General features: G+C 36.4%; 1 protein-coding gene across 1 annotated transcript; it reads left to right on the top strand.

The window, feature by feature from the left end:
* Window positions 1–603: 603 nt before the first annotated feature.
* Window positions 604–11,230, top strand: LOC144343550 (dual oxidase maturation factor 1-like). Its single transcript, XM_085501019.1, has 9 exons — window positions 604–832; window positions 1,614–1,671; window positions 5,330–5,464; window positions 6,222–6,314; window positions 6,519–6,672; window positions 6,770–6,981; window positions 7,155–7,561; window positions 8,026–8,211; window positions 8,405–11,230. The coding sequence occupies exons 1-8, from the start codon at window positions 662–664 to the stop codon at window positions 8,161–8,163; spliced, it is 1,368 nt and encodes a 455-aa protein (XP_085357145.1). The 5' UTR covers window positions 604–661; the 3' UTR covers window positions 8,164–8,211; window positions 8,405–11,230.
* The last annotated feature ends 3,649 nt before the right edge of the window (window positions 11,231–14,879 follow it).

Here is a 14,879-nt window from a genome sequence, read left to right as displayed (position 1 = left end):
TGCCAATTGAAAAACTTAGATATAATAAAACACCTCCAGAGCAAAGGTTTTGTTTTCTATGTAATGAACAGGCTATTGGGGATGAATTTCATGTATTACTCACATGTAAAAATAGTCAGATTGTACAAGCTCGTACTAAATTTGAAGCTGAATTAGCAATTTATGATGATAACATTTGCAAGTTATCAACTCATGAGAAATTCAAGTGCTTGCTAGGCACTAAAGATAGCTTTATTGTCAATTGCTTGGGAAAATTTATTGATTTTATTTCTAAGCTTTAGTTTAGTCTATTGTTTTTATTTGTGTTTTTCTTGACCATTGATTTATTGTATGTTTTTTTCATTCATGCTAAATTTTGTGTCAAATAAAATATCTATCTATCTATCTATCTATCTATCTATCTATCTATCTATCTATCTATCTATCTATCTATCTATCTATCTATCTATGTGTACCGGGTGAGCGCATGGCCGGTATTGAACAGCCCTGACCTGTACATAATTAGGAGTTGAACATCACAGACTAAAGCCGAATTTCAGTGTACCTGCCATTATAACTGACGCCGCTCATGATTTCTTGGTATGTCACGTGACACTTCAACTGGCGCTACATGCACTAACGGTGTTTTACGGTGATAGTACACACTGTGTGGTCATACACCATGGCTCCGACTGGATTTTTCGATGCTTACCGTGACTATGGATACGGAACATATTATCCAGAAGCCAGGACTGCTGTCACTGCTGACGTACTATTTGCTGGATTGATATACACAATATCTATTTTGACTTTTTCGTTTTTTGTCATTTTGCCAGGAATGCGAGACCGCGAGGTAAGGAAGCGTGCGCATTTGGTTTAATCATTTATTTTCTGAGTAAATGTAGCTTTCTTGAATTTTTGCCTCCAGAAGAACAACATGTAGATGTTCCCCCAAGCTTATTATTCCGCATAGAAAATCTCGAAACCAAGAAGAACAACTAGTTGATGTAGAAGGGAGATGGTAAAATACATCCAAAAGTCGTATTACATCCAATAGCGAGTTCCACGATTTACTTATTCCAATGTTAGTCTTAAAAAGTCACAACTAGTTTGGTGGCGAAGTGTACGCTGGATTTCAGTGAACCCGGAAATACGGAACAAATATCACGCATTACAAAGCATTCCATGATTATCACGTGGTGTTCCTATTATCCCAGTCACAATGCGTCTTTTGTCAGACCAGAGACAAGTCTACGTAAGCTCAGATAACATTTTATAGTGTTATTTGAGTCATACGCCATCGGCAAAACTACAGACAAACCTAGCTTCACTTTAGATTCTTCTCACAACCACCTTAGGCTATGAGAAGGGCCCTTGGCAAGTCATAAATGAAACAACACTGGCAGATGTCACCTTTAATCGTTTATATTTAGTGTGTTAATTGTTGTCAAGCGCCACGTAATCTTAGCCTCGGTGTTGAATGAAGAAGAAATATCCTTCTATGTCAACATAATCTCGCAAACAAATACGTTCTGATTCTTGTGCTCAGTTTACCACTTTAGCAACGTTCAGCCGAGCAACGCATTTTACTTCTAATATGTCATGCATATTCTTGTTTTTTTTTATTATCCCAGAAAATAGTCTTCACTCTACGTGTTGGCTGCAGTATATTTATTGGCGCTGTTATAATACGTAAGTACCTGTCATTGTGTTCTTTATTGAAATAAAAACACAGAAGTCAATTCAACAAGTCCACATTCAACATGAGTATCTATTAATCTCACAGTGTCTGTAGTACTTATTAAAACATAAAAACTATCTGATGCACTTATTGTCACATTTATGCTACAGTGTAAAGCCATGACACGGGGTAAAATGTAATGACATTTATGCTACAGTGTAAAGCCATGACACGGGGTAAAATGTCATGACATTTATGCTACAGTGTAAAGCCATGACACGGGGTAAAATGTAATGTCATTTATGCTACAGTGTGCTGACATGACATGGGATAAAATGTAATGACATTTATGCTACAATGTAAAGCCATGACACGGGGTAAAATGTAATGACATTTATGCTACAGTGTAAAGCCATGACACGGGGTAAAATGTAATAACAGTTATGCTACAGTGTGCTGACATGACACGAGGTAAAATGTAATGACATTTATGCTACAGTGTAAAGCCATGACATGGGGTAAAATGTAATGACATTTATGCTACAGTGTGCTGACATGACACGGGGTAAAATGTAATGACATTTATGTACAGTGTAAAGCCATGACACGGGGTAAAATGTAATGACATTTATGCTACAGTGTAAAGCCATGACACGGGGTAAAATGTAATGACATTTATGCTACAGTGTAAAGCCATGACACGGGGTAAAATGTAATGACATTTATGCTACAGTGTAAAGCTATGACATGGGGTAAAATGTAATGACATTTATGCTACAGTGTAAAGCCATGACACGGGGTAAAATGTCATGACATCTATGCTACTGTGTAAAGCCATGACACGGGGTAAAATGTAATGACATTTATGCTACAGTGTAAAGCCATGACATGGGGTAAAATGTCATGACATTTATGCTACAGTGTAAAGCCATGACACGGGGTAAAATGTAATGACATTTATGCTACAGTGTAAAGCCATGACATGGGGTAAAATATAATGACATTTATGCTACAGTGTAAAGCCATGACACGGGGTAAAATGTCATGACATCTATGCTACTGTGTAAAGCCATGACACGGGGTAAAATGTAATGACATTTATGCTACAGTGTAAAGCCATGACATGGGGTAAAATGTCATGACATTTATGCTACAGTGTAAAGCCATGACACGAGGTAAAATGTAATGACATTTATGCTACAGTGTGCTGACATGACATGGGATAAAATGTAATGACATTTATGCTACAATGTAAAGCCATGACACGGGGTAAAATGTAATAACAGTTATGCTACAGTGTGCTGACATGACACGAGGTAAAATGTAATGACATTTATGCTACAGTGTAAAGCCATGACACGGGGTAAAATGTAATGACATTTATGCTACAGTGTAAAGCCATGACACGGGGTAAAATGTAATGACATTTATGCTACAGTGTAAAGCCATGACACGGGGTAAAATGTAATAACAGTTATGCTACAGTGTGCTGACATGACACGAGGTAAAATGTAATGACATTTATGCTACAGTGTAAAGCCATGACACGGGGTAAAATGTAATGACATTTATGCTACAGTGTAAAGCCATGACACGGCGTAAAATGTAATGTCATTTATGCTACAGTGTGCTGACATGACATGGGATAAAATGTAATGACATTTATGCTACAGTGTAAAGCCATGACACGGGGTAAAATGTAATGACATTTATGCTACAGTGTAAAGCCATGACACGGGGTAAAATGTAATAACAGTTACTAGTATGCTACAGTGTGCTGACATGACACGAGGTAAAATGTAATGACATTTATGCTACAGTGTAAAGCCATGACACGAGGTAAAATGTAATGACATTTATGCTACAGTGTGCTGACATGACATGGGATAAAATGTAATGACATTTATGCTACAATGTAAAGCCATGACACGGGGTAAAATGTCATGACATTTATGCTACAGTGTAAAGCCATGACACGGCGTAAAATGTAATGTCATTTATGCTACAGTGTGCTGACATGACATGGGATAAAATGTAATGACATTTATGCTACAGTGTAAAGCCATGACACGGGGTAAAATGTAATGACATTTATGCTACAGTGTAAAGCCATGACACGGGGTAAAATGTAATAACAGTTATGCTACAGTGTGCTGACATGACACGAGGTAAAATGTAATGACATTTATGCTACAGTGTAAAGCCATGACACGAGGTAAAATGTAATGACATTTATGCTACAGTGTGCTGACATGACATGGGATAAAATGTAATGACATTTATGCTACAATGTAAAGCCATGACACGGGGTAAAATGTAATAACAGTTATGCTACAGTGTGCTGACATGACACGAGGTAAAATGTAATGACATTTATGCTACAGTGTAAAGCCATGACACGGGGTAAAATGTAATAACAGTTATGCTACTGTGTGCTGACATGACACGAGGTAAAATGTAATGACATTTATGCTACAGTGTAAAGCCATGACACGGGGTAAAATGTAATGACATTTATGCTACAGTGTAAAGCCATGACACGGGGTAAAATGTAATGACATTTATGCTACAGTGTAAAGCCATGACACGGGGTAAAATGTAATGACAGTTATGCTACAGTGTAAAGCCATGACACGGGGTGAAATGTAATGACATTTATGCTACAGTGTAAAGCCATGACACGGGGTAAAATGTAATGACATTTATGCTACAGTGTAAAGCCATGACACGGGGTAAAATGTAATGACAGTTATGCTACAGTGTAAAGCCATGACACGGGGTAAAATGTAATGACATTTATGCTACAGTGTAAAGCCACGACACGGGGTAAAATGTAATGACATTTATGCTACAGTGTGCTGACATGACACGGGGTGAAATGTAATGACATTTATGCTACAGTGTAAAGCCATGACACGGGGTAAAATGTCATGACATTTATGCTACAGTGTAAAGCCATGACACGGGGTAAAATGTAATGACATTTATGCTACAGTGTAAAGCCATGACACGGGGTAAAATGTAATGACATTTATGCTACAGTGTAAAGCCATGACACGGGGTAAAATGTAATGACATTTATGCTACAGTGTAAAGCCATGACACGGGGTAAAATGTAATGACATTTATGCTACAGTGTAAAGCCATGACACGGGGTAAAATGTAATGACATTTATGCTACAGTGTAAAGCCATGACACGGGGTAAAATGTCATGACATTTATGCTACAGTGTAAAGCCATGACACGGGGTAAAATGTAATGTCATTTATGCTACAGTGTGCTGACATGACATGGGATAAAATGTAATGACATTTATGCTACAATGTAAAGCCATGACACGAGGTAAAATGTAATAACAGTTATGCTACAGTGTGCTGACATGACACGAAGTAAAATGTAATGACATTTATGCTACAGTGTAAAGCCATGACACGGGGTAAAATGTAATGACATTTATGCTACAGTGTAAAACCGTGACACGTGGTAAAATATTATGGCATTCATGACACGTGCTTACATAACAGCTGGAAAAATTGTGGTCCACCAAAAAATAATATTCCAGCTATTTCGATTTGGTCTGAGCAAGGAAGGTACTAACTTACGTTAGTACCTCCCATGGTCTAAGCGATGTGCTATGATCTTATTATGTGCATGTGGTTATTTTTCAGTTGTCAATTTCGGACAGGATTGGGAGGTTTCTAATATAACGACTCGAACTCAGTACAAAGCTTTTATTGGAGAAGAAATCAATGCCACCATTAGTGTTCATATAGGACTGCGTAGTGTGAATATCACACTCAAAGGTACAGTTAAATAGTTTTTTTAATTTTGTTGTTGCTGTTGTTTGTTGTTGTTGTTGTTTGTATGTCAAAAATTTGTATTGTTTTGTCCATTGTGTCCTCGACTCGAAGCCCGTTAGATCAGGGGTAATCTGGAAGAAAAATTTTATTATGACGTTTCTGATATGATACGGCGCCTAAGCGTAATTTTTTTTTTTTATAAATGTGCAGTGTGGTTTATAGTTTTTTTCGATATTTAAAAACGAACGTCATACAAATTTGAAACAAATTACAGCATAAACAGCATAAAGTTCATTTCTGGTGCGTGGGAGTAGGTAGGGCCTGACAGGACGAAAAATGAGAGTACCATTCACCGTGACGCTTTGTTAGAAAACCAGTCAGACACTAATTCCAGCCCCACTAAATTTTGTAGATGTAAGTAGATTCGGTCGCGTTGCAGTCGCCGGTGTACATCGCTTATAACGTGACTATACATCCTAATAAATTAACTATGCACATGCACATCACCTTTGAGCAGTTCTCCACCTACGGGATGTGTCAGCTACCAAGAGCGTCTTTGTCACACGAGTTATATCTGGCTGTTAATCGTACGAGTTCTTGTAATTAGTCAGACGTGGTAGCGATGGTGTAGATACAGTAGACGGTACATTTCAATCAGGCCGGACGTGTAAGCATAAATTCTTTATTGACACCCTTTTAACAATCGTCGCGAAATTTGACTGATCTCCACTAAACAATTTGTGTATCTATTGTTTTGTAGGGGAGCCCATTGATCAGCTGAATGAGCATATAGACTATAACGAGAGATTTGTATGGGTTTGGGATCAAGGGAACATTGGATTTGGACCTCGCGGTAAGAAAGAGTTCCCTTCAGTGACATAGATTGTATTCAACGAACTACTAGTATTACGATGTTTAAAACGCTACTTTATAGGAAGCGATACGATGGTCGTGGTGGAGTTCATCGACGCATTCCTAAGTGTATCTTTTCAACTATCTTTCTATACTATGAAAATTATAATATTTTAGTAGTTTTTACTGTTTGTTATCTCCACAGCTGGTTCGATAAATCGTGAATTTCGCGAAGCGCAATGGAAAGGTTTACCATACCCTATATTATGGATTGCCGAATACTTCACCATCGATGGAGAAAACATCCGGTGGGGGCGCTCTTACAGAACGGCTGGTTTTTACACTCACATATGTCTCTGGTAAGAAATGTCCGCAGGCAACTCTAAAATCACTCTCATGATCACGTGTGGGTAAAAACCGTACATTCTTATATGAATGAGTTTGTTCATTTTTCAGGTTAGCCTTTCCTCTCTGGGTTCTCAGTATTGTGCTTTTTGCTATGATTATACGTTACGGGTGTTATCTTTTGATTGTAACTGGCGGTTCGATGTTGCTAAGCAACATACTATACAGCACTCTACGCTGGGGTCCGGTTTTAAGGATTCCTTTTCAAGACGATACCATTGCCTTTAATTATGGGTGGTGTTTTTGGATTACATTATTTACAGGTAAGTGGTTCTTACCAATAACAACATTTTGCTTATTATATCTAAGTATTGTTGTCTGCATTTATTTATTTATTTATTTATTTATTTATTTATTTATTTATTTATTTATTTATTTATTTATTTATTTATTTATTTATTTATTTATTTATTTATTTATTTATTTATTTATTTAGGTATCTTATGTGTATTTCTTGGCATTGTCGTTCTCGTTGCTGAATATATCTTCCCCGCGCAAATAGCAGCATTTTTTGGACATGACATAATTGAGAACTACGAAGAATGTTTTATTGAGCAAACGCCACCATCGGTAAAGAAAACATTGAAAAGAAAAACGAAAGCAAATGCCGGAAGGGTGAGATTTGGAGATGACAATGAAGCGGCACCACCGGCACCACCTGCCGTTGATTATCTGAGTGACAGTTCTTCGGATGATGGTGCGTGTTCATCTTATGTTAACGTTCAACAGATCACCATGAAAGAAATGAAAAAGAAACGACCTTGCACACCGCCACCACTGCCGTCATTACCACATCCGGACTCAGATGAAGAGGAGGACGATGACGAAGATGACATATACGAGGTGAGAGTGATTTCTCAAACATCTTATATCAAGAGGCGAGGCCACATTGGCAATGTAGTCCACTCTTTCTGCAAGGGATGGTGAGATGTATTTCCAGGCACATCTTTCAGTGTTAATAATAACAAAGCTTTTCATGTGTGAGTTGTATTTAGTGAGAGCCAATGACAAACTAGCACATCTACAATTGGTACTAATCTGGAGTACTTTTTCTTGGATCATTCAAGCGAAAAGTAAAGTAACGGCAGATGAAAAACGAGAACGCAATACAATTTTTCCCAAAAAAAGTGTGTACTTTATTTGTCAGTGGTCTGAATTTACTGTTTGTGTAGCTATTTCAATTTTATAGTCAACGGCGAAAATCGGTATGATAGCATCACCAATGGTATAATTCATCATGGTATTATGTAATTATATTTTAGCACAATAACGGTAAATATTGACTTCTATAATATATCTCTTAACAGTATAGACCGGTGTTTCGTCCGAAGGCTGGGCATCGTGATGTTCGTAAACCAAGACCTCAACCAGTACAAAAACCACCATCCTTGCCAGTAAAGAAATCTAAACAGCAATATGAAATAGAAGCAGAAGGAAGAGGATGATTGTATTTATGCAAATATTCCAATACTCAAACATCCTGGTGGGAACAAGTAAGTGAGTTCATATTATTATGCCGCGATTGACAAGAGTTCACGCTAGCCACGTGACAAGGGTCAAACATATAACCAGTTAGGACCGGTCTACTAGATGGCCTAAAATATCTTACTTTTTGCACACGTAGAAAGTATCACGGTAACTAGGTGCGCTATACTGTGGTAAAAACAATATGTTACTGTTTTACAGGTATGGTAGAGGGCGCTCTGGTGGTATAGACAACCCAGGAATGAGAATGTAAAACAAAGGCCAATACTGTTTTCACGCCCATCACGATTATCAATGTCACCGTCCTTGTTTCTGGAAAGTATATGACTATGTCGGGATGTAGAGTCATCCTTGTATATGTATGTCGGATTGCATTTATTAGGAAAAAGATGTGCCGGTGTGAATGCCAGACTGTCTTTCCTTTAAAGCGGGAGGGTCGTCACCTGCGCACGCGCGGTAATTGAGTCCCAAGCGACGATAACAACACACGCTAAAACGCAAAGGCTCATGGGTAGACGCTTGTTTGTAAACAGTGACACGCTACGGCCATCTGACGCACGCGCAGGTGACGACTCCCCCGCTTTAACCTTCATTCTCAATAAATCTCACATCTCTGGAATTTCCCCTTCATTTTTAAACGCAGTAGTGCTATTGATATATTTTAAGAAAACAAGATATGAATTTATTTCCTAATAATAACATTAGTCAAACTGGTTCAATCTATGTTGTTTTCAACAAGGCGTTCGATCCCATCTTACATACATTGTTAATTCATAAACGTCACGGTTTCTGGTGTTATAAGAGGAATTTACAGTATTCGTTTGCAGGTACATTGATATATGTAGTTTAGTGGTAGAATAGATGTTTTCATGCCAATATGGATTGTTTTTGTTTTTTTGAGAAAGCGTACACCTTTTAATGTTCAGCGCACCTTTAGACATAATTCATTTTTCGTTTGCCTTTTCGAAGGAAAAATGTCACAACTCACAACTCTTTTTTTCTACACGTATTATCTCCTTTTAATAACATTTCTGAACAGGGTAAATAGATTTATATTCAAGTTGTTAGCAGTTTTAATCAGCCCTTAGATCGTATTTTTTATTAACTTTGGAAATTTTATTTTATTTTGTATTTATTTTTAATGTTTTCTTTTGTTTCATTGTATCGTATCTGTGAATGTTCTGGTTGCGGAAAGTGTAATTGTGAGTTTGACTTTGTTGTGCGGTACTTTTGGATGGTAGTCTGTTTAGTGTGTGAGACATAGCTAATTCTGACTGATAAAATGTTTGAAAATAATTAAATGTATTTAGTGTTTCTCCAGCCCATTACAAAACCGCTGTCACACTGAGCGACTATTAATTAGAATAGTCTGGTTTTCAGTCTGACTGACGTTTTGGAATCGGGTAGACCGCTGCAACATATAGCTGCATTGTGATTTACAAATATACTATAATGTGAGTGGTATATTTGAATTTTAGGTACGTACACTTTAACGTGAGTGGTATATTTCAATCGTATGTTATACAATCACTGCACGTTGATTAAAATTCGTTTTTTCTGGTTTATTTTCATATACACCATTTTACTTCAGTTACTTATCGACCGGCAGATGTCAAATACATTAACTTTCAGTAACACTAACTTAATTTATAAAAACAAGTTTGATAAACAAAATGAAACTTTAAATTCGCACAACAAAACTCACAAAACAAAATTACGAAACAAAATCTTGAATTCATACAACACAACATTAATTTCTTTCATCCCAACTCATTCACAAAACAAAACTTAAATTCTCTCAACGCAATATTTTCTCACGACACAAAAAATGGAAATCTCGCAATGGAACTTTAATTTACCGCAACACAACTTTGATTTTACAACACACAAAACTTTTATTGAAAACGGATTTGGTTTTATATCATAGAATTCTCGAGGCGTATGTGTCGCCATTTTGTTTGTTCAACACTAAACAGGAGCACCGGGGGGAAATGGTGCCAACGTGCTTGGGATATCTATTCCAATAATACCTGAATGGCGAAGCTCTGAAGACTGAGTAGTGGACACTTCTTCCCAACCATCGCGACATTGTAAGAAATGTCAGTTTTAAAAATAAATATTTGCCATAAAAACAACAACATCATCTTGCTCATCCATTGTTACGAAGCTGTCTTCGGATTATTCAAATTCAAAGCGTCGAACTAATCACTTTTTAAAATCTGAATAATGAATTTTATCCAAAGACTGACTGACCCAAACCCATTTTATTGACCAATCGGGGCATTTCATACATCGATTTGTTAGTGCAGTCAATTTCAACACAATTCTGCACTCGCGCTATCACTAATTTCGTGTCCAACCGTATATATTTTTGGCAGATGGCCGACATGATTGCCAACGAGAAATGAAATATCAAATTAAACAAATTGTTGCTCGTCGCAATGTACACTATGGAGCTTGGTAGAGTAGTCGGTAAGTGATACAGTCTTGTTGGTCACACATACACCTTATGTTCGTATGTTGAAATTTCATAAGTTTTAACTCTAGTTAACACTATCTGAGTTTTAGGTATTTCTAACATTGGGTAAACATTTTACATCGTACTCAATGCTGCACAGTAAAATCGATTTCCATGGCTTTAGCGAAACCGTGCGATTCGAACGATGGTTTTTTCTTGTTCTATTTTTATAACAAATACAGTTTTAAATTCGTGTTTAAAAGCTTCCACGATTTGTATTTATTTATTTATTTACTGATTTATTTTATGTATCTATTTTTCTATTCATTTATTTAATGTATTATTTGATTTATTCGGTTGTTTAATTGTCTATTATTTTATTCATTAATCTGATAATTTGTGTATTCGTTAATGTATCTATTATTTTTTGCATTATCTATTATTTTGATTTATTATTTTGATTTTTTTGTGTAGATTTTTGGTTCTAATTTTACCACATAGTAATGTTGTCTACTATAGATACCTATGCTAATAATTTTATCCGATGAATAAAAACGTTCAAACTATTACATTACATGTGGGTATTTAAAAAAATTCAAAGAAAATACCACATCCTAACAACTGACACATACCAAATATACTATCTTTATCGACAACACACGCCACAGTAACTTCAAATGCCCAATACTAAATAAAATCGCTAATACACGAATTACATACGATTTAAATGTTCCTGTACCATTTACATTATTTCAAATGGTTTGCATTAATGGTAAGGATTGCATGCCTCACCAATGCTTTCTTGAGGTTTTGTTACCTGTACATATCCGATCCACGTTGGCTGATTATATTATATATAGATATCTTACCCATGTTATATCAGGCACAATAATCGACGAACTATTAATATTACTGGTAAACAGTGCTTGTGTGTACATCATTATTTGTTTTTGGAATATCATAGCATGCATGACAGGACGGCTGTTGGTGAGAATCACGTCAAATATTAGTATATTGGAGCCATGAAATCTACAAGCATATCACAGGAATACTATAGGTTACAAACCTGTGACGACTTGCTAGTGGTATTTCAAAGGTGGATGTATTTGAACATTCGTTATTACTCCATATGTTGGTGTACTATCTACAGCTGTATATCCTAGGAACATGTTATATAGTTAGCAGTTAGAACAAATATACCAAGTATTATTATTAATTACACATAGTACATTGGTCGTTTCAACATTAATCAAACTAAATGGGTAACATATTCGAATCAAAGAAGCAAGAATGTCGTTATCAATTGGACTAGAAGAGAATACTAGAACACAAAATACCATAGCAGAAACAGGTACTGAATCAAAGTGCAGAGAATGTAATCTAGTCAACTTTAATGCTTACTTCGGAATCATAATGGGACTAACCGGTGGTATCACTGTTGCGATATCCGATGTGTTTGCACTGTATTGTATCAAGGCCGGATTACTACCTTCCCACATAGTACTCATCAAATCAATTGTAGTAGTTTTAGTAACAACGCCTATAATGATATATAACGATATCAATATAGCTAGTATTGGAAAGAAAGATGTTGTGCTGAACTGCTTGAAAGGTGTTGCTGATACAATTGCAGATATTCTAGCATATTATGCTATGCACATTATTGGTATTGGAGACAGCTTGGCCATTTACTTTGCAACAGTCATTATTGTTGTATCGTTATTTACAAGTATATTAATGAGAGAAAAGATCAAGCTACATGGTGTGTTAAGTATTTTGTTGAATATAACAGGTATTGTGCTCATCACACGTCCTGAGTTTCTTTTTGGCGATGTATCAAGTCGAGCAGACAGCAAACCGATGATTGGTTACGTTTATTGCATCACTTCTTCACTGTGTACGGCATGTGGAATAATATGTGTACGTGCTATGAAATCAAACCTTCCTCTGACAGTTCCACCATTCTTCAATGGAATATTTGGCGCAGTGTTTTCACTACCAGTAGTATATCTGACATGTTCTGATGCTATGTGTATTTTCAGCGTTTTAATCCACAATCCGATTCTCCTGGCATACTTATTTGGAATGAATGTGACGTATTTCATCAGTATGTACTGTATTAACCGTGCTCTGCAAATAGAGAAAGCATCGACAATTACAGTTGTTCGAAATATCAGTGTGATAGTAAGCTTTGTTTCCGGTGTTGTTGTTTTTCACGATTCCGTAGTGGTTCTGGAAATAGTTGGTACTGGTCTTATTATTCTCAGTACGGTGATTATTGCAGTTGCCGTGCAAAGAGAAAGTCATACGAAAGTCGACGTACAACCTTTAAAACCTATACTACGGAACAATATAAATGTTTATAGCTGAACATCGTAATTTGGTAATTTTCTTTGATACGTGAGTGACCAGGATTCAGGATGGCGTCGAGTTCTGTAGCATGTACCCTTAGTTATACTGAGCATTTGGGTATACGAGCACGTAAGCAGTAAGCACGCCCACTAATGGGTGAGCAGTGGCTCGGATGTGTGGAGAGGACTTAGTTCAAACCTATACGAGTAAGCACGCCCACTAATGGGTAAGCAGTGGCGCCGGATGTGTGGAGAGGACTTAGTTCAAACCGATACGAGTAAGCACGCCCACTGAGCTAAAATGGGAGAAATTTGAGACAAGTGCGGGTACAAGCGCATTTTGGAATGCTTTAGAAAGGCGTTCGAGGCGCATTGTTCAAAATGATGCGCGCGGAAACGAGAATCAGAGATATTTTTTTTCCTCAGCCTAACTCAAGCACGTTATATCTGTCTAAAATATTTTCGGTGTTAAACATTATATTATTTATACATTGCGGTGTGTGTTATAGTCCGAGTTTGACTTCATTCTTAAATGCTTTGCCTGCATAAATATATCCCACGTAACTTGTAATATTCATGAATTGACCTGATGAGAATGTTTACCCTTTCACGTATTTGTTCCGGAAAGGGTTAAAATTGTCCACCTCAAAAACAAATTTGACGATTTATTTCTTGAAACATTCATGACAGTTTACAATTTTAAATGTCTTCAAAGATCATTTATTGGAATGAATATTTTTGAGAACGTCAGAGGTTTTGAAAATGTGGATGGGTCTCGTTACCAAAGCAATTAATTAGCATATTTATACGAGATTTAAATTCACTGCATAGGCTTGATGATTCAGAAAACGATTTGTCAAATTGTAGAATCATAAAAAGTACTATAATTCTCAGTCATGGGAGAGCAATCAATAACAGCTTTCAAAGAATGGTGGTATTTTGTGTGTTCTAAGTGTGAAATTATCAAATGAACATGGGCCGTGTGGCGAATGAGGCCCATAATAAATCTAAATTATTCAGTTTTTAATAATGAGCATATGAACAAGCTACCAGGAGATAGCCACAAGTGAATTGATTTCAAAGATATAAAAATATTTAAAAAAACGAAAAAACGACAATGGATTTTAAAAATGAAAATAGATTTTTAAAACGAAAATAAAGTTAGGCAACTAAATTAAATAAATTGAAAGTGTATTTTAGAAATGAAAAAAAAAATGATATAGATTCTAGAAACGTAAATAAATTCGAAAAACAAATTTCAAAAAAGAAAATAGATTTTCGAATGAAATCGAGTTACAAGAATCGATTCTCGGGTCGAAATGGAAATGAATTAAAATTTTTTTTATAAAATGTCATGTCGTGAGCCACCTCGGTTGCCATTCTCTTGCCTGTCATTGATAAAGTGCTATAAGACGATAAAAACGTATCTTAAATTACCTTTATGACGAAGTAAAGCCGTAAAATCATCAATCTGAGCACAGGGTCCTCCAGGGACCGTTCTGGGCTGTCAAACGGACATCATTTGTTTCGAGTTTGCTAAAGCTTTTGGGTATGTATGCTATCATGTAAATAATCGCAGTCAGTCAGAGAGTTTTAGTACAATGTTACACGCCCGACTAGCTCCCGGTTATATCTGATGTTCCATTTTGGCACCTTCCCTGTTTCTACTATATATTAATTGTTTACCATCAGTACTTGTAGGCGGGGTAAAACTGCCTCGTTTTCCGACGATGCCATAATATATAAATCTACTATTTTATTAATGACTTTTTTGCATTACAAAATAATTTGGATGGAATGAGAGATGCATTTCATTGCCAACAAATGTAAGATATCATCTATCTTTGATAAAACACCTTGAAAGGGG

This window comes from Saccoglossus kowalevskii, chromosome 7, assembly GCF_978046115.1.
Source record: "Saccoglossus kowalevskii chromosome 7, keSacKowa6.1, whole genome shotgun sequence".
Lineage (NCBI taxonomy): Eukaryota > Metazoa > Hemichordata > Enteropneusta > Harrimaniidae > Saccoglossus > Saccoglossus kowalevskii.
The sequence above is the reverse complement of the archived record's forward strand: the minus strand, read 5'-3'. Positions and strand labels throughout refer to the sequence as shown.

Coding starts and splice junctions, on each gene's coding strand:
- LOC144343550 (XM_085501019.1), top strand. CDS start 662: ATGGCTCCGACTGGATTTTTCGATGCTTACCGTGACTATGGATACGGA. Junction 5,465..6,221: donor TGTGAATATCACACTCAAAG/GTACAGTTAAAT, acceptor ATTGTTTTGTAG/GGGAGCCCATTGATCAGCTG. Junction 7,562..8,025: donor ACGAAGATGACATATACGAG/GTGAGAGTGATT, acceptor ATCTCTTAACAG/TATAGACCGGTGTTTCGTCC.